Source organism: Saimiri boliviensis, chromosome 7 (genome assembly GCF_048565385.1).
Source record: "Saimiri boliviensis isolate mSaiBol1 chromosome 7, mSaiBol1.pri, whole genome shotgun sequence".
Lineage (NCBI taxonomy): Eukaryota > Metazoa > Chordata > Mammalia > Primates > Cebidae > Saimiri > Saimiri boliviensis.
Genome location: NC_133455.1, coordinates 7,967,130 through 7,992,294, shown reverse-complemented (window position 1 = coordinate 7,992,294; position 25,165 = coordinate 7,967,130). Strand labels below are relative to the sequence as shown.

Genomic DNA, 25,165 nt, shown 5'->3' with positions numbered 1-25,165 from the left:
GCTGTGGAGGAGCCTGGGCCTGCTGCTGGGACTCGTGCAGGGACACACTGCTGGGTGTACCCGGCGGCTGGGATTCCAGATCAGCTCCCCCACGGCTGCGTCTGGGCAGCTCACCCCTCCTGCCCCCACCTCATCCTCACTCTGCCCACACCACACCCCTGCAGCCTCCCACTGACCTCTCTCCCACTATTTAAACAACACACCTCTTCCCAGCCCTGCTGCCAGGATGTGGACAGGCAGGGGCATCAGTGGGTCCCTGGAAACTTTCTGCCTGAAGGACACTCGTTAACAACTTCCTCTCCACCTACCCAGGCCCCTTCCACCCCTGCTGCCTGGGCCCTCCTGACCTCCAGCCAGCCAGCCTGGGACAGTTGGCCCCACAAGCATTTGCTGCTGACTATCGCCGTGGCCTGGAGTAAACCCCTGCTACCTACAGAATTTGGTTCTCCAAAGGAAAAATAAAAGACAGAACTGAGCAGAACCCAAATCGGTCCAGATCTAACAATCCAACAGTGGATGAAACTTTCCCCATTAAAGTGATGAGGCCAGGCGCAGTGGCTCACGAGTGTCATCTCGGCACTTTGGAAGGTCAAGGTGGGAGGACTGCTTGAGGCCAGGAGTTCAAGACCAGCCTGGGCAACATAGCAAGACCTCCATGTCTACAAAAATATTAAAAATTAGCTGGGCACAGTGGTGCGCACCTGTAGTCCCAGCGATTCAGGAGGCCAAGGCAGGTAGATCAATTGAGCCTGAGTGGTTGAAGCTGCAGTGAGCCGTAATCATGCCACTGCACTCCAGCCTGGGTGACAGCATGAGACCCTGTCTCAAAAACACTAAATAAAAAAATAATAAAGGCCGGGCACGGTGGCATATGCCGATAATCCCAGCACTTTCGGAGGCCGAGGTGGGTGGATCATTCGAGGTCAGGAGTTCCAGACCAGCCTGGCCAACCTGATGAAACCCTGCCTCTACTAAAAATACAAAATTTAGATAGGTGTGGTGGTGAGTGCCTGTAATTCCAGCTACTCAGGAGGCTGAGACAGAAGAAGCGCTTGATCCCGGGAGGCAGAGGTTGCGGTCAGCTGCGTTTGTGCCACCAAACCCCAGCCTGGGCAACAAGAGCAAAACTCCGTCTCAAAAAATAAATAAATAAAAGAATAGCTGGTAAGTTACTACCTCCTCAAGAGGCCTTGGTAAACAAAATAATCAGTCAAACAAAACAATCTCTAACACTGTAACAGCCAGAGGCAGTGAAGAGCAATCCGAGGATGAAGTAGGAAGCTACTTGGGGCAAAGGAGCCCAGCCCCATTTTTGCTGCCTATCGCCCCCTCACCTCCCTACTAACGGCCCCTCCTTTTTACCTTTAGGGAACCACCCCACTCCTACCCGAGTCTCTGTGGGTAAGAACAACTTCCCTCCCTGGCTCCCAATGGGCACGTGACCCAAGGTTGACCAATCACAGAATTCTATTACTGGACCCACAGCAATTGGTCCAAGGATGCGCATGTGAGTCCAGCCCAGCCAATCACAGCCAATGAGCGTTCGCTCCGTAACTTGTCCCAGCCACTGAGAAAATTTTTAAATTCTCCTTCATTATCCCTCTGGGAATTCCAAAGCAGCCAGTTTCTCACTGATGTGGTGCAGATACCATTTATTTTCTAATCGTCAGAAGCCACTGGCAAGTGAGACTGAGGCATACGTACAAAAACATAGGAATCTAATTCTAGAATCACATTCAGCCTGTCCAGATGCTCAGTCACAGGACCCAGGAGGAACAGCAGGGTCACAAGAAACTCACCCCCTGCCCAGCACTAACCAAGTCTATTTACGAGTGTCACTGCTATTTCCCTCTTTTTTTTTTTTTTTTAATTGAATGTATGTGGATGCTTTTGCATAAATGACACACATATGGGCCACACCTCTGACATTTCTGCACGGAGCAAAATCACCAGCAGAATGGACCTCGGTCTCCTGACTCAGCCTCACACTGTCCCGCTGCTGGGAACAAAGTGAAACAGAAATTATTCCATTCTTTTTTTTTTTTTTTTTTTTTCCCCCGAGATGGAGTCTCGCTGTCATCCAGGCTGAAATGCAGTGGTGCAATCTCAGCTCACTGCAACCTCCGCCTCCCAAGTTCAAGCAACCCTCTGCCTCAGCCTCCCAAGTACCTGGGGCTACAGGTGTGTGACACCATGCCCGACTTATTTCTGTGTTTTTAATAGAAACAGCGTTTCACCATGTTGGCCAGGCTGGTCTCGAACTCCTGACCTCAAGTGATCCACCCACCTCAGCTTCCTAAAGTGCTGGGATTACAGGCATGACACATGACACCACACCCAGTCCATAAATGGTTTGATTCTAAATGATGAACCTTGGCTTAAATCCTCAGGGAGAGAAATGCTCCCAAACCCAGTCCCATCTAAGACACCTGATGGGACCAAGATGCCAACAGGAGGATCCCTGCTCCTTCCTGGAGGCAGGAGGTAGCCCCAGAACCAGCCTCCACGCTTCCTGAGGCCCCTCCACCATCCACAGACAGCCTTGATGACATCCTTATACACCCACATCCCTTCCTTCTAGCCACTCTGCCCTTCATGCTGGGGCAGGAAAGGGGTAATCAGAAGCCACCAAAGCTCAGACAAGGAGACACCCCAGTACCGGAACCAGGCAGAAGTCACTGAAATCCAGGTAGAGTGTGTTAAGACTCAGGCCTATAATCTGTGGATGCATCACTGGGAGCCAGGCTTCTGGGTGCTCCCCAGGGTGAATGACCTCCCTTACCCCTCACTACAGCCCGAGGAGGGAGGCCCAGGCAAACAAGCCCAGCAGGGTTATATACAACTCATCCACAGCCACAGATAGGAAGGGCTAGAGCCAGTGCTGAATTCTGGGAGGCTGGTTCTAAAGTCCGCGCTGTGGAGGACCCACGGGGGCGTCTCTCTGCCTTAGCCCGAGGTCCCACCCTTGGCGGTTCTCAGCCCTGGACAAGGATCTCCAACTGAAAGATGCAGCCGTGAGCGAGACAGATAAAGTCGGACCTCATGGAACTCACGCAAGGGGACGAGATCATTTCAGAGACTGTTAAGGGCTCAGGAGGGAATAGCACGGACTGGTTATGACACAGACAGCGCAAGCCAGGCACGGTGGTTCACGCCTGTAATCCCAGCACTTTGGGAGGCTGAGACAGGTGGATCGTCTGAGGTCAGGAGTTCAAGACCAGCCTGGCTAAATGGTGAGACCCCCCACCCCATCTCTACTAAACACAAAATTAGCTGGGCATGGTGGCGCATGCCGGTAACCTCAGCTACTCAAGAGGCAAGGCTGGAGAATTGCTTGAACCTGGGAGGCGGAGGCTGCAGTGAGCCAAGATCGAGCCATTGCCCTCCAGCCTGGGTGACAGAGCAAAACTCCATCTCAAAAAAAAACAGCACAGACAGTGAGTGAACATGGGGGGCAATTGTCCATTGGGTGGAGTGGGCAGTCAGGAGGTGTCTTCTTCAAAAGGTTACATTTAAGTTTCAAATGGTTACATTTAAACATAAAAGAGGAACCAAGCCTAAGAGCCAGGGGGACAAAAACACAGTCCAGGCAGAAGGAAGAGCACGTGCAAAGGCCTTGAGGCAGGACAGCGCATGACATGTTTGAGGAAAAGGAAGGCCAGGGAGGCTGCCATGGGGTGAGATCGCTGAGCTGGGATGGGTAGGGCCCATGCAAATGAGGCTGACAGCAGCTTTAACATCAAATGCAGGAAGATTTTATTCAACTTCATGAAATGATCCAATTTGCATGGTTCTGTTTGTTTGTGTGTTTTTTGTTTTTTTTTTTTTTTTTTGGAGATGTTGTCTCGCTCTGTCACCCAGGCTGGAGGGCAATGGTTCGATCTCGGCTCACTGCAGTCTCCGCCTCCCAGGTTCAAGCAATTCTCCAGCCTTGCCTCTTGAGTACCTGGGATTACTGGCATTCGCCACCACACCTGGCTCATTTTTGTATTTTCAGTAGAGATAGGGTTTCACCATGTTGGCCAGGCTGGTCTTGAACTCCTGACCTCAGGTGATCCACCGGCCTTAGTCTCTCAAAGTGTTGGGATTACAGGCACGAGTCACTGCACCCAGCCTAATTTGCATGTTTTAAAGAGCAATTTGGCTTTGATGCAGAGAAGTGACAAGAGTGTGGCATGAATCGGTAGAGCAAACAGCCCCGTGAGGACACTCCAGCATCCCCTGGGAAAAGCCGGTGGCAGCTTGGTCTGGGCTGACGGCCACGGCAGGTGGAGAGGAGCAGGCCCATCCCCCTGTACAGGACCACAACCTGCCACTGGTCACCAACCACCCTGTGAAGCAACCCTTGTCTTTCAAACACCCTTTCAATAAATGTTTGAGAACCTGCGATTATGTACTAGGCATCGTTCCAGGGGCTTGGGGGATGGTAACAAACAACACGAAGGTCCCTGACCTCACAGTCCGACATCGTCATGGGGAGAAACAGACAGTACACACAGGGAGGCTCCAGGGTATCTCAGTGGCTGACAGGGCTACCGAGAAACACCGTGGTCAGCAGAGCTGGGAGCACAGGCGGACGGGTGGTGGGAGACCCCTGCACGATGAACAAGCGAGATGGGGGCTCTCCATGAGCAAGTGAGTGCTGAACAGAGACCTACAGGAGATGAGAGAGCTGTGTCACAGGAGAGCTAAGGCGATTGGGCCCGTGGGGCCGAGGAATGGCCAGGAGGCCACTGTGCGAGGGAACAGGGAATGGAGACATCACCAGAAAAGTGGCAGGGGAGGATGGCACAGGCTCCGGGCTGGGTTAAGATCTGGCTGTGACTGCGAGGGGATGGGTCTGGCCACCTGAGGGCTTTGAGCAGCGGAGGTAAGTTAAGAGCCGTTCTGATGGGCTCCTGTGGCTGCTTATTGAGAAACCCCACTGGGGAGGGTGAGCACAGGAGGAGGCAGACCAGGCGTCCGGGGGAGAGCTGAGGGCGCCTTGGACCAGAGGCGATGGCGCCTCGGGTGTGGTGAGAAGTGGTTGGAATCTGGGTATATTTAGAAGACGAAGCCATAAAACTTTCTGACGGGTTCCTTGTGGAAGTGGAGAGAATGGAGTCAAGGCTGAGTGCAACGCGTTGGCCCAGGCAACTGGAAGACGGGGGGCTGCTGACGGAGTTGGAAGCTGGTGGGAGCCGCAGGCGTGGCCGGGGGTGATAAGGAGCCAGCTGGGGCGAGCGTGAGCTGCCTTTGACCCTGAGTCAAGATATGAACTCTGCCATACATGCTCAAGGGTGGGGTTCGGGGGAAAGGTCTGGGCCCAGGGATACCAATTTGGGAGTGCTCGGGACAGAGATGCCATTCAGGTGCGAGGCTGGAGGAGCTCACCCGGGATGAGGGAGGAGGACGCAGGGAAAGGCTGCCCCGGGCTCTGCCAGCGGGAGGCCAGGGAGACAAGGGGCATCGGCGGGCAGGACCAGAGCAGCCAGGAAGGTGGGAGGAAAACCCAGAGATCGCCTCAAGGGTCCTCCTAGAAGCTTCCAGAGAAGGTGGAAGGAACTTCACCCAAAATGCCAGGAAGCAAACAAGGCCGGCCCCTCCTGCTCCTTCCCGCTCCCCAGCACAGGCAATCAGTGAACAGGAAGAAACAGTGGAGTGGGGGCAAAGGAAAGACGAAAATACCGCCGGCCATGCCTCGGGCCACCAGGCTGCCTGGAACCAGGGCCCGGGGAGCTTCTGAGCAGGCGGAGCGGCTCCACATCTCACCCAAGAGCTCTGGGGGGAAAATCGCCCCGACACCTGCGGGGAGCCAGCCCCGGGCCCTTTAAGGCTTCAAAGCCAAGGACACAGCGTGTTGTGGTGTTTTTGTCTCAAAACAGCTCCAGGGCCAGCAGAGGCCAAGGTCACGTCCAGACAGGGGAAGGGGGATGCGGTAAATAAAAGGGATTCTCCTTCTGTTTTGTGTTTTTCATTTTTGACCGGGCCCTAGCGTTGAATCTTCCGCACAATTAACGTGCCTGTGGTGTTGGAGCTGCCAGCGCCTCACGGAGCAGAAGGCCTAGATCGAACACTCCTCCGCAGAATCCTCCGGGCCCAAGATCTAAAGCACAGAGCTCTCTGGTCTCAGCCCCCGGGGAGTGGCTTATGGCCCCAGGGGCCTCTTTTTTGCTGACCACAGACATGGAATCACTCTCGGAACACGAAGGAACCTCCCCGGGGGACCCACAAACGACAGTGCCTACAAGCCTGCAGCAAATCTCCACTGGGACCAAGACTCATCCAGGAAAAGCACCTACATGGAGCAAGCCCGCCACGGGGCCTCAGGTCCATCTCGTTTGCTGGAAACCGAAAGCCAGGGTAAAGCGATTCCAGGGTGCTGAGCTCTGCCACGTTCTAGTTAATCTGGGTGCATCTCCAGCGGAGGTACAGCAGGTACTGGCCATTCCAGGAAGGGACGGGGAATGCTTCCTGGAAACCCCGGTGCTAGGCCTGGCCCCAGAAAGGCCAGGTAACAGTGGGACACATCGACATGTATGTGCAGACACATTGGAAAACAAGGACATGCATAAACACGTGTGTTCATGTGTGTCATTGTGTGTGTACAGACACGCCACGTGTGACTGCGTCAACACGTGGGCACACAGCAACACAGGTGTCTGCACATGCGTCATCATGTGATCACACATCAAGGCAGGTGTGTGCATGCCTACACAGGTGTGTGTGTCACGATGTTTTCACCCTCAGCACATGTGTACACACAGCAACACACGTGTGTGCAAACACACACAGTCATGAAGACAGGGAGAGGCAAATCTACCAGGAGCAAATAAACTAGACTCAGGCAAACTAAAAATAGCCCGTGTTTTTCAGCCGTCACCAGGGAGTGCGTTGAAGTTGTCTCTCACATGCCAGAAAGAGTAGGAAGTTCAATGGCAGGAAAGAGGAAGAAAAACAAAGCAGAACTGGCACACACCTGTGATCCGAGCTGTCTTCTGAGGAGCCCTCTCCCCAGCCGTGACCGGCGATTGGCTCCAGGGCTTTGTCCCACGGGTCCAGACGTGGGGGTCCTACAGGAAATGCCCTGTAGCTGAAGACCCTGTGCCTCCCTCCCAGGCTCCACGGAGAGCTGAGAAAGGTGCAGAGCGGGGAGTCCCCCGCCCCTGGGGTCACCGGGAGCCCTGGGATAGGAAGAGGTGGCCTCTCTGGGAGCCTCACTTGGTGCCCGTGATTGAAGAACACGTCCCTGGTCTCAGACTCCCCCACCAAAGGGAGATGTCAGCGTGCACTCTGCACTAGCAATGTTTGGCGGGGTGATTATTAGGACAGAGGCCCCAAAGGGACCCCGCTGTTCCCTGGCGATGCAGAGAAAAGGAAGAGGCAGCCAAGGAAGAGACTGTAAGAAGGGTCCCCCCGCCCCACCCACCTCAAGCCTGCAGTCAGCCTGCTCAGACACGCAGAGAACAGGAAAGATGCATCCACAGAGGCTGCCGGGACCGGCTGTGGAGTCGAGCCCCCGACTTGAAACCCTGATTCAACCACTTGGAGCTGTAGGACGTGGGCAAGTTACTTTCCACCTCTGTGCATCCATTTTCCTCAATAAAACAAGACACAATAGTACCTATTTTAGATACTGAAAGAAATAATGCACATAAACAGAACAGCATCCGGCCATCAACCCCACCTTTTAACTGATCGGCAAAGATTTCCCAAAGGACACAAACTCAGGGACAGTCAGTGACGTCCCAGGCTGGCCCTGGTGCCTGGGCTCTCCAAGGCTCAGTGTGTGACTCTGGCTGAGGGAGGCAGGGGTGAGATAAAAAGCCTGAGATTGGGAGGCCGAGGCAGGCGATCACAAGGTCAGGAGTTAAGACCAGCTTGGCCAAGATAGTGAAATACCATCTCCACTAAAAACCCAAAAAAAATTAGCCGGACGTGGTGGCCGGTGCCTGCAATCCCAGCTACTCGGGAGGCTGAGGCGGAGAACTGCTTGAACCCAGGAGATGGAGGTTGGCACTGGAATCATGCCACTGCACTTCAGCCTGGGAGACAGAGCGAGACTCTGTCTCAAAAAAAACAAAAACAAAAACAAAAACAAATGCCTGCGGCCAGGGCTGGGGGTCACGCACGCCTCATTCATTCTGCGACCCAGCTGGTACTGAAGGGTCGGCAAGGAGCTCAGGCTCTGCTAGGCCCTCCGGGACGCCGCAGTGACAGTGATGGGAAAGCCCCTCCCTCAGCAGATACCAGGGTATCAGAAAAAAGCATGCAGCAAAGATGAGCTGAGCTTTCGCCTCTACCCCTGGGGAAGCAAATGGAGCTACCGTCTGTTGAGACCGGGAACATAGGTCAGGGAAGCCCAGCAGCTGGATAAGGCAACCCAGGTTGAGTCCAGCTAGAAAACCAACTTCAAGACAGCACAGGAGCACGGGGACTCAGGTTCTCTGCTGGCCATAGAAGAAGGCCACGAAGTGTATCACTGAAGATGGTGGCCTTGGAAAATGACTCCTTCCCTGCAGCCCAGCTCCCCACGTCCTCCAGCTGGGCCTTCCTTGGAGGACCAGAGACACGCAGGAACTTGGATGTGTGCTCCGGGGACCTGCACCGGGCCTCCGTCAGTCACCCGCATACCTGAGCACAGCGGCACGCCAGGCTCAGATCCAGGGAGAGGGTACAAGAGTCCCTGTTCTCATGCAGTGTGCCTCTGGGACACCTTCACACACACACACACACACACACACACACACACACACACAGGCCAGCGAGGTCACTTGGGGCAAATTGCTCTCTTCAGCTTATTTCCTTAAAGGACACTGATGACAGTAAGTCATATGTCATGGCCCTCTGCAGGGACTACACCAGATAATTTTCACAAAGGTGCTCTGAACCCCGCCTGACGCACAGTAAAGCCGCCCGTGAGTGGATGCCGTGAGGTTCACCATCACGGCCCTTAGGGTGTCTGTCCAAACACCTCTGTCCAATCCTCCGCACTGGAGGAAGGGAGAAGTGAGTCACACTCCCCAAAGCCCCCCACCACAGGGCCCCTTTGCAATGCGCCGCCTAGGTCTGTGTGGCTCACGCATCCGGCCATTCTTTGGGGAAAGCTATGTATTTGTTCATTTGTAATTTTTTTTTTTTTTTGACACGGGATCTCACTCTGTTGCCCAGGGGTTGTGCAGTGGCACAATCACAGCTCACTGCAGCTTCAAGCTCCTGGGCTCAAGCGATCCTCCCACCTCAGCCTCTCAGGTAGCTAGGACTATAGGTACATGCCACCATGCCCAGCTTAGTTGTTTCTTCATTATTATTTTTGTAGAGATTGGGTCTTACTATGTTGACCTTGAACTCATGGGCTCAAGTGACCCTCCCACCGCAGCCCCCACTAAGTGCTAGGATTACAAGTGTGAGCCACTGTGCTTGGCCTTGTAATTTTTATTATTTATTTATTTATTTGCACTACTACTGAGCCATAACAAGGAATGATGTAATTTTTAATTAAACACGTATCTTGTGGATATATTCCCTTTGTTAAAAAAAAATTAGCAGCATTACAGATAAAGTATTAGGTTTCCTTTGGCCACACCCCCACGGTTCTGCCTTCCCTCTTTAGAGCATCCACTTTTGTCAGTCTGATGTATACCCTTGCACACCTTTTCCCAAACTTTAACATATTCTAACCTTAAGCCATTGCAAATAATGGCAGGGCATGGTGGCTCACACCTATAAACCCAGTGCTCTGAAAGACCAAGGCAGGAGGATCACTTAAGGCCTGGAGTTCAAAACCAGCTTGGGTAACATAATGAGACCCTGTCTCTACAAAAACAAAAACAAATAAAAATTGAAAGAAAATATTGTTTGGTGGGTTTTTTTAAAAAACATAAATAGTACCAGAGCTTTTTTCAACTAGTAATGTGTTTTTACGACCTACCCATGCTAAAACATATATTTAAGTTCCTTGTTTCTTTCTTTCTTTCTTTTCTTTTCTTTTTTTTTGAGAGAGTCACATTCTGTTACCCAGGCTGGAGTGCAGTGGTACAATCTCAGTTCATTGCAACTTCCACTTCCTGGATTCAAGCAATTGTCCTGCCTCAGCCTCCTGAGTAGCTGGGATTACAAGCACCACACCCAGCTAATTTTTGTATTTTTTTAGTAGAGACGGAGTTTAGCCATGTTGGCCAGCCTGGTCTCAAACTCCTGACCTCAAATGATCTGGTGAATAATGAAGGCATAGTTCAGGTCCCTGGAGACAAACATCCAAGTTCTGTGAACAGGACATAGACATGAAATGTAGAAAAGACGCCATTCTTAAGAAATAGCCTACAGCCGGGCGCGGTGGCTCACGCCTGTAATCCCAGCACTTTGGGAGGCCCAAGTGGGTGAATCACAAAGTCAGAAGATCGAGATCATCGTGGCCAACATGGTGAAACCCTGTCTCTACTGAAAATACAAAAATTAGCTGGGTGTGGTGGCACATGCCTGTAATCCCAGCTACTTGGGAGGCTGAAGCAGGAGAATCGCTTGAACCCAGGAGGCGGAGGTTGCAGTGAGCGAAGATTGCGCCGTCGCACTCCAGCCTGGCAACAGAGCAAGACACCATCTCAGAAAAAAAAAGAAAAGAAATTCAGTCTAAAGAAGCAGGCCAAGGGGAAAAGACGCCAAGTAGTATGACATTATCCACATCTTCACCCCAGCTCATTGAAGATAGTGGCCTTGGAAGATGACTATCCCTTTCCACAGCCCAGCTGCAGTGAGGGGCCTCTCCCCATGTCCACCAGCAGGGCCTTCTTGGGAGGCCCAGAGACACACAGGAACTCGGCTACCAAAAAATGGTCATGATAAATCGGTAATCCCCAGTGACGGCAGAGATGGAGGAAGCGGCACAGTCACACAGCTTGGGGCTGGAAGCATCAACAGATCGTGCTGAAGGGCAATTTGGCCATAATCATCAAAACTCAAACTGAACACACCTGCTGCCAAGGCCCCACTTCTAGAAATCCACCCTATAGAAATGTTCACGCGCCACACGAAGCGGGATGTGTCAGGATGTCGCTGCCATTTGTGACAGAGAAAATGATCAGTCAATGGAGAAACAGGTAAACAAGTCTATAACCATCCAAAGGAATGCCAGCAGTGATGGAGAAAAAAACAGGGTGGATTCATTGCTGCGACATGGAAAGTTTTTCAGACAGTGTCATCGAATTGAAAAGCAAACTGCAAGATAATTGTACATGTTCAAGTTCACTTACACTTAGTTCAAGTTATATGAAATACACACATTGATACGTATACATACAGGCTCTTGCATACATACATAGATGTATGTATACATACATAGATGTATGTATACATACATAGAAAAGGATCTAGAAAGATCCACACCAATGATGGTGAGAGTAGCTGAGTAGGGGAATAAAATGGGGGAAACTTTCTCTCTTTTCCTCCACTTGAACTTTTTTTTCCCAAGCAAGTATTCCTATGTTTTTTATATAAAGTCATCCCTCCGTGTCAGAGAATTTGGTTCCAGGACCCCCACAGACCCCGAAGTCTGCAGGCGTTCAAGCCCCTGACATAAAACGGTGTGGTATTTGCATACAACCTACGCATATCCTCCCATGTTCTTTAAATCATCTCCCGATTACTTACAATACCTAATACTATGTAAATGCTGTGTCAATCATTGTTATACAGTATTGTTTTTACGTCTTTTTTTTTTTAATAGTTATATTGTTATTTGGGGGGGGATTTTTTTTCTGAATAGTTTCAATCTGCAATTGACTGAATCCACGGATTCGGAACCTGCAGACACAGAGGGCCAAGTGTAGGAACTCCTGTAATTAACCAAAAAGTGTATTAAAAAAAAAATCAAAGCACAAGGCCTCCCATTCAAGTTGCACACGGACTCATGTAGCCAAAGAAAACACCAGCGGGCAGTCCCTGCTCATGTGAGTGTCCCACCCGCCCGGTCCCCTGAACACAAGGCCCTCTTCTTCCATGCTAAGGCACTTGGCCGCCGCTGCAGCCTGGGCGGTCCCAGAAGAGGCGGTCTTCGGCTGGGCATGTCTTCCTGCCTTCACGCTGCTGGGCCCCAAACTAATTGCCTTTGGGATATCCACAGAAGGATGCCCATTCAACTTTAAGCCAGATGCTCCTAGCTCCAGGACAATTGAGGACAATGTGGTTTTCCTCTTTAGCAGGGGAGAGGACTGGGGACATTTGGTGGTGCACACATCTGTGTGACATCCTTAACCTGATGGCATCTGAGAAAGAAAACACCTTGAAATAAGCCCTCCAAGTGACTGAGTTGGCAAGACACTTTACCTGGCATAAATCCCACCACGCCCACACTCCCAAAGAAAGAAACCAGCTGCTCACTGCACAGGGTCACATGCTGGCACCGCCTGAGTGACAGCCCCTCCGGGGGCCCTTCATACACACAGTGGGGTCCTGTCACTGCAGCAGCCACAAGGCTGTCACTGACACACACGTTTCAGTATGAGTACGCCACAAAAAAATAAAGTCCTGCAGTGTAACAGAGAAAGCCTCTGAGCTGTCTTGGGGAGGAAGAGGCCATTCTCTTGCTTTTCCTGCCATGCCCAGAGACAATGTTACCCTTCACCAGGACGTCTTTACAATAAGATTACATACCTTGATGGAACAAGATTTGAAAAATCGAAAAATAGACACAGCGTGGCCAAGATGCCCCAGACAACTGCTCACCCAGAGACCATGAGAGAGGCCATATGTTGCTCCATCTTTAAAGCCAGCTAGCTGGGTCCCAAGAAGTGGCAGCCAAATCTAAGCAGATGTATCCTTCATTCATTCACTCATTCATTCACTCTGTGAATGGGGGAAGAGACATGAAATGTGGACAAGGAGCCATTCTTAAGAAACCCAGTCTAAAGGGGTGGGGGGTCGGGGGAGATGTCAATTATTACGACAATATCCACATCTTCACTCCAGCTCTGCATCTGGCTGGAATTTTGGTAACAGTGAGCTCCAGTTTCCCCTCCCGGCCACTGCAGGTGCTGGCTCCAGGGCTTCAAAGCTCTAAATGGCTTTTAGTTCAAATGTGATAGATACTCTGCAATCTCCCAGCCCTTCCCTAACTCCAGGCTCATTCAAACAGGCCACCCAGGGCAGAGTCTGTCCATCTGCAGACCAGCTGACCTCCTAATCTGTCTCCCTGGTTAAAAGGGCAATGGTGTGTAAGGTTAGGATCAGAGGAAAGACCTCAGGTTGCATGCACTCACAGGACCTTGGGCTGGTGCCTGCCTCTGCATGAATCTGGGGAGAAAAGCAGCTTATAGTTTCAGACTGAATCATGAAGGCAGTGAGCAAGGAGAAGAGTTGCTCATTCTGCCTCTGAGAGTTCCTATGGGGAGATTCTGGGCAGCGGAGGATGCTCACCTGAGCACCCACTATGTGAGCTGGGCATCCATTATGTGAGCTGAGCACCCATTATGTGAGCTGGGCACCCACGTGGGCCTCACAGAAGGTTCCTGCCCTCTGGGGCTCACAGGATACAAGCAAAGTGCGCTCTCATTTTAACAGACACTGCTACCGGCCGCTGTGAAAGCAGGCGTTCGCGCACTCCTGGGCTCCTTTGGCGGCACCTGTTCACACTCCTGATCCGTCATGGGTGCCCAGACCCTTTAGGACAGGTCAGGCCCCCGGGGGGGGTCTCTCATCCAGGCCTCTCGAACCCTGGCCTGCGCCTCCAGCAAAGTCCCTGGGTTCCCCGTTTGCCCCCCAGCCTCAGTCTGCGGCGGTGGAGTTGGAGGTGGTGGGGAGGCGGACAGCGGCTCTCCAGATAAGCCTGGCCTCCCTCGTCCTCTGCGGTCCCCGCCCGGGTGCCGATCCAGCTCCGGTCGCTCACCCACCGCAGCGCGCGGGTCTTCCTCGGCGCCCAGCGCCCACCAGACCTGGGCCGTGCGCGGACCCCCCGGGGGCTCCCTCACCCACCTTGAGGACCTGCTGTTTGATGAGCGAGGGCACCATCACGATCATGACAGCGCCCAGCACCGCGCACAGCAGCCCCGCGACGCCCAGCGCCGCGGCCGCCCAGCGCGCTTTGGCCTGGCAGCCCATGTCAGCGCGCCTGGGGCCCACCCGCGGCTCGCAGGGCTCCGCGCCTGGCAGGAGACGGACGCGGCGACAGAGACGACACAGGCGGGGACTCCGGGCACGCGGGCCGCAGAGGCACGGTGGGCCCGGGACGGCAGCGCAGGCAGGAGCAGCCCGGCAGGTAGCCAGCGGTTTTATGCCCCATCGCCGACGCCGCCGGACCGCCCCCGGGCCGCCTGGGGCTCCAGGATTCCCGCGGGAGCGAGCGCAGGGCGGGGCCTGACCGAGCGCGGACGGGGAGGGGGCGGGGCCTGAGCGCGCCGAGGGCGGGGACGGGGCGGGGACGGGGCGGGGCCTGGTCTGGAGGGCAGGAGGCGGGGCCATGGCCGCCAGGACACGCCCCGGCGCGCAGCGGCCGCCCCAGCGGTCTAGCTTCCGTTTTTGGGCGGGAGTGGAGGCCTCGTGGCCGCTGTGCCAAAACGCCTGTGGGGCCTGGCGCGTCTCACCCTCCTGCTCTCTTCCCCCTCCTCCTCTCTCTTCCCCCGCCTATCTCTCCTCTCTTCCCAGCCCTCCCAGCTCTCCCCTCGACCCTCACCCCTCCCTTTCCCTCCTCCTCGCTCTCCTCCTCTATCTGGACCATCATCATCGTCGGTCACAGTGAGTAGGACTTAGCCAGTCCACCCAGGAACCCCAGAGTCCACAGAACGGTCTGCATGCCCCCGCGTACCTTCTGGACCCCCATCTCCCCAGTCTATCTCCAGCCTCACTGTCCCTGGAAGAAGCCCCACAGGTTCCAGCCCGGGGCCTTCAGGGCAATTCTGTTCTCCCAGGGATCCGCCTGGCTCTATCCTTCATAACGTTGGCGCCACCATCACCCTGTGACTGAGCACCCCCTGGCAGGTTCACGTTCATTTGATTCCTTGCATTCTCAGCCTGTGCTCCAACTGGGATGCCAGCCCGTGAGGCGGGTCCCCACGCGTCCCCAGCTCTAAAACGTGGCCTGGCAGGGAATGCCTGCTCACAGTAAATATTCTAGAATGACTGAGGAGCCTTCCAGGTGCCGGCCGCTGTCCTAAGTGCTTTGCACACAATGGGTCCATTTTACAGATAACATAATTGAGTCACAGGGAAGCTTAGTTAACCCAAACCACGTCCTGGCTTCCTAATGAAGAGGGAAACCAATGATGAGCATGTGAGCCAATGAATGAAGGATGATTGCGGGCAAGTGCTGGTGCGTGGTGGCCCACAACTGCAATCCCAGCACTTTGGAAGGTCCAGGTGAGGGATCGCTTGAGGCCAGGAGTTGGAGACTAGCCTGAGCAACATAGTGAGACCCATTTCTACAGAAAAGTAAAAGATTAGCCGGGCATAGTGGCATGCATCTGTGGTCCCAGCTGCTCAGGAGGCTGAGGCAGAAGGATCCCTTGAACCCTAGAGTTCAAAGCTGCAGTGAGTCCCGATCACACCACTGCACTCCAGCCTGGGTGACAGCAAGACTCTAAGGGAAAAAAGGAGAGAGAGAGGAAAAGAAAACAGAGGGTACTCAGCAGTGGGCTGGCGATGAGTGGCAATTGCCCTTAGATGGGTGCCTGCGTCCCTGAAGCCCTCCATGCCCCCCTGGGCCTGCCTCCTGGTGCCTGCACCGCTGGCCCCACCCTGAGTTTTGGGCTCCTCTCGTAGGCCAGTCCCCTCATTTTCTGAATGAAGTTGCTGAGAGGACAAGAGACCCCTGGGTGACACAGGGACCAGAGGGTGGCGTCCCCAGCACTGGGTAAGGCTGGCTCCATTCTTGAGTGCTCTGAGGGAGGCTTTCTAAACCTCTTATTTAACCCCAGAAGAAAGCAGCCTTCTCCCAGGCCCATCCTTAAGCAACATGTCTTGGCCTGAACCAATATTAACTGAGCACCTGCTGTGTTCTGGTTAGACAGCTTTGCCTGGCACTGCCTTCCTCTAAGGAGACCAAACATGGTCCAGTGCCCCGAGGAGGAGGGCCCAACTCCTGACAGAGGTCAGAGTGGCTAAGGTGAGGCTGTGGCATCCCAGGGGAACAGGCTCAGAGCAATCCAGGCTCTGGGGTTTCCCACGTTGGAGTCCTGGCACAAGTGGTGTGGGGCTTTCTGTGCCTCAGTTTCCTCATCTACAAAATAGGGATTATAAGAGCCCCTGTCCAAGGGCTACCGTGAGGATTAAACAAGTCAGGAAAATGTGCCAGTGATTAGAACAGTGCCTGGAATGTGTCGGTGCAACTGAGCTGGGGGCTGTCATTATGTTCAGGACCTACCTGACCTGGCTCCGGCCCACCTCTGCTTCCGTCTCCTACCCTCTCCCCCGTTGTTTCTGGTTTTTGAGCATCCCCAGCTTTTTCTTATGTCCAGGCCTTTGCAATTCCTGTTCCTCTGTCTAGGATACGCTTCCCTTAGATCCTTCCATGGTTCCCCATTCTCTTCCGGGCTCAGCTGAAACCCACTCCTCAGAGAGGCCTTTGCCATTGCATCTGTCAAAAACAGGAGTCCCAGCCCACTCTATCAGGTCACTTCGTTTTGTCTGAAATGGTCTCATCTGTCTACTTGTTCATCTCCTCCAGCTCCGGAGGGACAGAAGCGGACCCTGTTTCACTTATCGATGTATCTCCAGCACCTGGAAGAATGCCTGGCCCATAGCAAGTACTCAGTAAATGCTTTACTCAATCAGCTAATTAACTCATAAATCAGTCAACCAAGTAACTGATCAATTGATTAATTAGTGTCACTTCATTGAATTCCTTAAGGCCTTCAACAGCCTTTAGCTATGCAGTTCACCTTTTTTAATGACTTTTGAAGTTCTTAGAAATTAGCCATTTAACCCAGATCCTCGGCCTGCCTGGCCCTGATGCCCTCCCTCACATCCTTGATACTGACCTGCCTTGACTATCTCACCCAATCTAACTCTGATTCATGACCAAGTCTTCAAGGTCCAAATGTACGTGGTGCTTACCCAAGAGGGCTGCAAGGCCATGGCTGGAGAGCCCTCATGTCACGCCACGCTGTCATGCAATGAGAGAGAAGGACAGAGATGAAAGGGTGCTGGGACACGTGAGCCACCTTGGCCTTGCCGAGGGGAGTCACTTCCGGTGGCAGGGAGGGCAGCTTAAGAAGGGAAAGAAGTCTTTGTCGTGTTTCAGAGAAAGACCCTGCCCTGGCGAAAGCTGAAGACACAGAAGGAAAGCGAGAGTGCTGATAACAAAATGTGATCAGCATGGTGGTGGGCTCCTGGAAAACCAGGTCAGATGGTTTCCTCCTCTGCTGAGTCCTCTCGTGATCAGAGACGGAGAATGAGCACATGCAAAGACCTGGAGGAGCTGGAAGCCTCCTGGGATGCTCGTGGGATTGTAAAACGGTACAGCCTCAAAAGGCAAACGTAGGGTCCCCTGAGACCCAGCCGTTCCACTCCTGGTCTATGCCAAGGAGAAAGGGAAGCGCGTGTCCACACGGAAGCCTGGACGCAAATGTTCACAGCAGCCCAGCAGTGAAAACAACCCACATGCCCATCAGCTGACAAAGAGGTAAATAAAATGTGGCATAACCACACACTGCAAGATTACTCAGCATGAAAAGGAATGAAGTGCTGACGCATGCTACACCGTGGGTGAACCTTGAAAATATTGATAAGTGCAAGAAGCCAGACGTAAAGGCCACGTATATGATTCACTGATGTAAAATGTCCGTACTAGGCAGATCTATGGAGACAGAAAGTAGACCGGTGGTTGCCAGGGGCCGGGGAGAATGAGGAGTGACTGTTACAGGTTTGGGGTTTCATTTTGGAGTGGTGAAAATGTTACGAAAGTGATGGTGATGATGATTGCACAACTCCGTGAATATACAAAAAGCCATCAAATTGCACACTTTATTTACTTTTTATTTTTTTAAGAGACAGGGTCTCGCTCTGTCGCCCAGGCTGGAGTGCAGTGGTGTAATCATAGCTCACTACGGCCTCGAAGTCCTGGGTTCAAACCATCATCCCTCCTCAGCCTCCTGACTAGCTTGGACTACAAGTACACGCCACCATGCACACCTGATGTTTTAATTTTTGTTGAGACAGGGTCTCGCTTTGTTGCCCAGGCTGCTCTCAAAATCCTGCCCATCCTCCCACCCTGGCCACCCAAAGTGCTAGGATTACAAGTGTGAGCCATCCCGGGTGTGGTGGTGGGTGCCTGTAGTCCCAGCTACTCAGGAGGCTGAGGCAGGAGAATCACTTGAACCCGGGAGGCGGAGGTTGCAGTGAGCTGAGATCACACCATTGCACTCCAGCCTGGGCAATAAGTGCAACGCTCCATCTCGAAAACAAACCAAACAAACAAAACAAGTGTGAGCCATCATGCCTGGCCAAATTGTATACTTTAAATGGGTGAATTTATAATATACAAATTAACTCTTAATAAAAACTGTTATAAAGAAATGGCCAGGTGTGGTGGCTCATGCCTATAATCCCAGTGCTTTTGGAGGCCAAGGCAGGAGGATCCCTTGAGCCCAAGAGTTTGAGACCAGCCTGGGCAACATAGCCAGACCCCATCTCTACAAAAAATAAAAAGTTAGCCAGAGAAGGTGGCACACACCTCTAGTTTCAGCTGCTCAGGAGGCTGGGGTGGGAGAATCACCTGAGCCCAGGACGTCGAGGCTGCAGTGAATGAGCTATGACCGTGCCACTGCACTCCAGCCTGGGCAACACAGTGAGTCTGCCTCTCAAAAAAGAAAGAAAACCTTTCGTGGCTCCCACCTCACTCAGCGTAAAAGCCAAAGCCTTCACCATGGCCACAAGAGCAGCACGTCTCATACTAGAAAGACACAGTCAAACGCACCCAGATGGGCACATCTCCCTGACTTCATCTGCCTCCCTCCCCTTGCCCATTCTGCTCCAGCTACCCCCACCTCCCTGGAGCTCCTCCCCCTGCTGCCTGGCTCCTGCCCCAGGGCCTTTGCACTCCCTGGTCCCCTCCTGGAATCCTCCTCTCCCTGACACCCAGGAGGCTCACCCTCCCTTCCTTCAGGTCCTTGCTCCAGTGCCGTCTTCTCAGCAATGACCGCCTTTCTGCCCAGCCTTTGAAAGTTACAAACGAGCCGGAGGACACTCCTGTCCTCCTTGACCACCTCATTTCTCTCCGTGCCCCAGCCACCCTCCCGGGCAGGTGTTTACTTGTTTGATTGGCTTCGTTTTCCTCTAGGATGAAAAAAACTCCAGGAGGCAGGAATCTGTCTGTTTGGTCCTTTGCCATTGCTGTGCCCCGGGCTCCTGAACCTCACATGGCTCCCAGCAGGCCATCAGTCAGTGTGTGTGGATGAACCCTGTCTACCAGAGCCCAAGGTAAAAGCCCGCCTCTGCCACCGGGCCGCGCAGCCGCCTGGCGGGGTGGCCTGGGCCAGGTTGCCAAGCCTCTCTGTGCTCTGGCTCCCTCATTCATGCCTCAGGATTGGTCTGAGTCACGCCTGCACCCTGGGCTGGTCATAAGGATTCCATAGGCTCATCCTGGTCACGTGCTGAGCGAGGTGCCCGTGTGAGGCGGGGCCAGGTCCCCCGGCAGGCTGCCACATGCCCCGTGCCCCACCCCAGCCTGGGAAGAATCATTCTCATCCCCAGGCGCAGCAGAACTACTGCATGGAAGCCGAAGGGCTTCCTTAAAGGAGGCACAGCTGGCTCCTGGTGGAGCAGAGAGCAGAGATGTGAACCAGTCACTTGGCACAAACATGACCACTACATCGTTTGCCGAGGGAAAGGACAGAGAAAGAGAGGGAAGGAAAGTGAAGAGACAGGGGTGAGAAAAGACAAAGTAAAAAGCAAAGGAAGAGGAAATCTTATTTTTCACTTTTGAGATGGAGTCTCGCTCTGTTAGCCAAGCTGGAGTGCAGTGGCATGGTCTCAGCTCACTGCAACCTCCACCTCCCGGCTTCAAGCATTTCTCCCCGTCTCGGCCTCCCGAGTAGCTTGGATTACAGGCGCATGCCACACACCCAGCTAATTTTGGGGGGTTTTTTGTTTGGATTTTTTTTTTTTTTTTTGAGATGGAGTCTCACTCTGTCCCCAGGTTGGAGTGCAATGGTGTGACCTTGGCTTACTGCAACCTTCCCCTCCCGGATTCAAGCAATTCTCCCACCCGCCTCCTGAGTAGCTGGAATTACAGTCACCTGTCATCATGCCCGGCTAATTTTTGTATTTTTGTAGAGATGGGGTTTCATCATGTTGGCCAGGCTGGTCTTGAACTCCTGACCTCAGGTGATCCACCTGCCTCGGCCTCCCAAAGTGCTGGGATTACAGGTGTGAGCCACCTCGCCCAGCCAGGAAACCATTTTAGCGGCATCTGCCACGTGGCTCGCTGCTGGTGATGGAGGAAAGAGAGCTCACATGTGCCTGCTGGATTCATTCGGTCAACATTGAGCTCCCACTCTGTGCTGGGCACTGTGCTGGGGGCTTGGGGAGCCAGCAGGGACCATAACCAATCACCTGGCCATTCAGGTCCTGTGTGGCAATAGACAAGTAATAACATTAAATTATACTCATCATTGGTGAATTTCATAAAACATTAGCGCTGTGGGCCAGCACAGTGGCTCACACCTGTCATCCTAGCACTTTAGGAGGCCGAGGCTGGCGCTTTGCTTGAGCTCAGGAGTTCAAGACCAGCCTATACAACATAGCAAAACCCTGTCTCTACAATAAATAGCAAAAAAGTTAGCTGGGCATGGTGGCACGCACCTGTAGTCTCAGACAATTTGGGAGGCTGAGATGGGAGAATCAGTTAAGCTCAGGAGGCAGAGGTTGCAGTAAGCCAAGATGGCACCACTGCACTCCAGCCTGGGCAACAGAGCAAGACTCCATCTCAAAAAACAAAACAAGGCCGGGTGTGGTGGCTCACACCTGTAATCCCAACACTTTGGGAGGCTGAGGCAGGTGGATCACCTGAGGTCAGGAGTTCAAGACCAGCCTGACCAATATGGTGAAACCCCATCTCTACTGAAAATACAAAAATTAGCTGGACATGGTGGCGGGCACCTGTAATCCCAGCTACTCGGGTGGCTGAGGCAGGAGAATCGCTAGAACCCAGGAGGCAGAGACTGCCGTGAGCCGAGATGGTGCCACTGCACTTTAGCCTGGGGAACAGGGCGAGATTCCGTCTCAAAAACAACAAAAACAACAACAACAACAAAAAGATATTAGAGCTGGGCTATCCGACACGGTAGCCACTGGCCCTATGTGGCTATGGGACACTTGACACGGGGCTAGTCTGAAGTGAGATATGCTGTGTCATATACATCCCAGATTTCAAAGTTTTACTATGAAAAGAACATAAAATATCTCAATATTCTTTTATTGATTACACATTGAAATGACACTATTTGAGTATCAAGGGTTAAATGACATATACAAGTTAAGTTAATTTTACTTGTTTCTTTTTGCTTTTTAAATATGATCCCTAATTTTTTTTTCTTATATTCTTTTTTCAGAACAGGTTCCTCTCTCATAATTTTTTTTTTTTTTTTTTTTTTTTTTTTTTTTTGAGTCTCACTCTGTAGCTCAAGCTGGAGTGCAGTGGTGGGAACTCAGCTCACTGCAACCTTCGCCTCTGGGGCTCAAGCGATTCTCCTGCCTCAGCCTCCCAAGTAGCTGGGACTACAGGCGTGCCCCACCACATCCGGTTAATTTTTTTTTGTATGTTTAATAGAGACGGGGTTTCACCATGTCGCCCTGGGTGATCTCGAATTCCTGAGCTCAGGCGATCCTCCCAGAGTGCTGGGATTACAGGCGTGGACCACCACGCTCCGCAATAAAATTTTTAAAATTGTGTGTGTGCTTTGTGTGTGATACATTCCATGGGACAGGGCTGTCGGAGGATGATGCATGCTTTAGGGGGGAAAATGGAACAGTGTAAATGCCACTGGGGCAGAGGGCTTGCCATTTAAATGGCGTGTTTGGAGACGGCCTCAGTGAGAAGGTGACATTTGAGCAAAGACCTTCAGGAAGGGCAGGAACATGTTGAGATCCAGGAACAGCATTCCAGGCAGAGGGAACAGCCAGGGCAAAGGCTCTGAGGCGGGAGGTGCCTGCACAGATTTTAACTAGAATGCAAATCTCTTATGTTGCTGCAAGTGACTTTTTAGGAGCTATTTCTCTTCAGCAGGTCAAAATGCCCCTTGCAATATTGTGACTATCAGAGAAGGTCTCCAAAACCCCCCAAATAGCCCCCCCCAGAAACTTAGCCTCTGCCCCTGGGTGTTAGCCCCTTTGTTAGAGTCTGAATGTGTCCCCTGAAATTTGTATGCTGAAACCTAATTACATGGGATGGCATTAAGAAATGGGGCTTTGGGACGTGATAAGGTCATGAGGGCAGAGGCCTCACTGATGGGATTAGGGCCCTTGTACATGTGGCTCCAGAGAGCTGCCTCTCCCCTTCCACAAGGCAAGGACACAGAGAGAAGCTGCCATCTGTGAACCAGGAGGCAGGGCCTCACCGCCACCAGATCTTGCCTTGATCTTGGACTTCCCGGCCTCCAGACCTGTGAGAAATAGATGTGTGTTGTCTGTAAGCTCCCCCAGTCCACGATGCTCTGTTATAGAAGCCTGAACAGACTGAGATGCCCTGTAAATCCTGGCTTCCTGCAAAATCACACCTTTCTGAGTCCGCAGCCACTGACTTCCCTGCGGGAGCCTTTCCCCTCTGACTCAGGGCTGGCGATCGATCCTCACCTTTGTCCCTGGCCTTCGGGGACTCTGATATGTCCTCTCTTGCAAGGGCTAACCCTGTAACACAGACGTGCTTTCCAGGACAAAGGTGCAAGTGTGTGGGGAAGATCCAGCTGGCAGCTGCAAGCTAATGATGCTGCTCCGCGGGCCAGGTCACAGGAGGAGAGAAGCATCTATCGGCTCCCACTGCCAACAGCAGCTGGAGACAGGAGGGTGATTCCTATCCCAGGAACTGGAAAGCTCCTCTGAGACCACCTGGTCCTGTCCTACCTGCCAGGAAAGGGATGGACATGCTTGTTCATTCATTCATTCATTCATTCATTCATTCATGTGCCAAATACTTGCTGAGCACTCAATATGTATCAGACCTACTGTGTGTTAGGGGGGCCTCGAGGGAGACGGGGAAGAAGGAAGACAAGTCCTCTCTGCCTTGACCTTCCTTTTTTTTTTTTTTTTTTTTTTTTGAGGTAGAGTCTGGCTTGGTCACTCAGACTGGAGTGCAAAGCTCACTGCAGCCTCCACCCCCTGGGCTCAAGCCATCTCCCGACCTCAGTCTCCTACAGGCATGTGCCACCACACCCAGCTAATTTCTTTTTTTGGAGACAGTCTTGTTCTTTCTCCCAGGCTGGAGTGCAGTAGTATGATCTCTGCTCACTGCAGCCTCTGCCTCCCAGGTTCAAGCAATTCTCCTGCCTCAGCCTCCCGAGTAACTGGGACTATAGGCACCTGCCACCACACTCAGCTAATTTTTGTATTTTTTTAGTAGAGATGGAGTTTCATCATGTTGGCCAGCCTGATCTCCAACTCCTGACCTCAAATGATCTACCCACTTCAGCCTCCCAAAGTGCTGGGATGCAGGCATGAGCCACCACACCCAGCCACATTGATATTTTATTTTATTTTATTTTATTTATTTATTTTTGAGACAGTTTCACTCTGTTGCCCAGGCTGTAGTGCAGTGGTGCATTCTCAGCTCACTGCAGCCTCCGACTCCTGAGTTCAAGTGATTCTCCTGCCTCAGCCTCCTGAGTACCTTGGATTACAAGCGCGCACCACCACGCGCGGCTAATTTGTGTTTTTAGTAGAGACGGAGGTTTCACCATGTTGGTCAGGCTGGCCTGGAACTCCTGACTTCATGATCCACCCACCTTGGCTTCCCAAAGTGCTGGATTACAGGTGTGAGCCGCTATGCCTGGCCAATTCTTATTTTTTTGATAGAGATGGGCTACCACTGTGTTTCCCGAGCTGGTCTTGAACTCCTGGACTCAGGTGATCCTCCCTCCTCAGCCTCCCAAAGTGTTGACATTATAGGTGTGAACTACCATGTCTGGTCTGCCCTGGACTTACTTTTTAGTAAGGGAGAGAGAGAGATTTAAAATACATACATATGGGCCGGGCGCGGTGGCTCAAGCCTGTAATCCCAGCACTTTGGGAGGTCGAGGCGGGTGGATCACGAGGTTGAGAGATCGAGACCAACCTGGTCAACATGGTGAAACCCCGTCTCTACTAAAAATACAAAAAATTAGCTGGGCATGGTGGCACATGCCTGTAATCCCAGCTACTTAGGAGGCTGAGGCAGGAGAATTGCCTGAACCCAGGAGGCAGAGGTTGCGGTGAGCCAAGATCGCCCCATTGCACTCCAGCCTGGGTAACAAGAGCGAAACTCCGTCTCAAAAAAAATAAATAAATAAATAAAATACATACATATATGTGTGTATATATATATATATATATATATATATATACACACACATAAATACACCTACGTGTGTGTGTGTATATATATGTATAAATATATTTATAAGCAAATAAATAGACAAGGATTAAATATGCTGCTAAGTGCTAACGAGAAAAATAAAAGGTCATGCCACAGGGAGATGGGGCTGGAGGGCTGAGACCGGAGGAGGAGAGCTGGGGAGGACATTTCTGGCAAATGAACCAGCAGTGCGAAGGCTCTGTGTCAGCGAGCGGCTCAGTTTGCCCAAGGAACAGATCATCAGAGACCACTGCGCCTTAGATGGTGCGGTCACCCCAGTTGATACCTCCTGTCCCAATAGTATCATTAATAGCACCTCCAAGCCACTGTCTGTTGGGGTGGTCTGTGACACCCAGGCTGGCTGCAGCTCTTGAGCGAAGGGCACGGTCCCTGGAAGGCAGCCCTCTCTAGACACCTCTCTCCTCCCAGGTTCCAAGCGACACTCTGCCCTCCTCCCCTCAGCCGCAGGGGTGGGAACAGCTTCACTCTCTCTTTTGTTTTCACTATGCCTTTGTAAATATCCTCAGAGTCTCAATTTTGAGTGCGCTCTCCACTTCCTGCTCAGACTGTTACAGGAACTGATTCTGTGGTGGGAAAGGAATTAGAGAAGAGAAAGAGAGACTTAGAGGCGGCATCCAACAGCTGGGGTAGAACCCT

The 25,165-nt window shown here is 52.4% G+C and overlaps 1 protein-coding gene across 2 annotated transcripts in view; it reads right to left on the bottom strand.

The window, feature by feature from the left end:
• The window catches only part of SCARB1 (scavenger receptor class B member 1), an 84,343-nt gene extending 70,199 nt beyond the window's left edge, over nucleotides 1-14,144 (bottom strand). For both annotated transcript variants that reach the window (XM_003937102.4, XM_003937101.4), the window contains exon 1: nucleotides 13,945-14,144. In XM_003937102.4, coding sequence (XP_003937151.1) covers nucleotides 13,945-14,070 — 126 coding nt within the window. In that variant the 5' untranslated portion in view covers nucleotides 14,071-14,144. The remainder of the gene's footprint in view (nucleotides 1-13,944) is intronic.
• Between the last annotated feature and the right edge of the window lie 11,021 nt (nucleotides 14,145-25,165).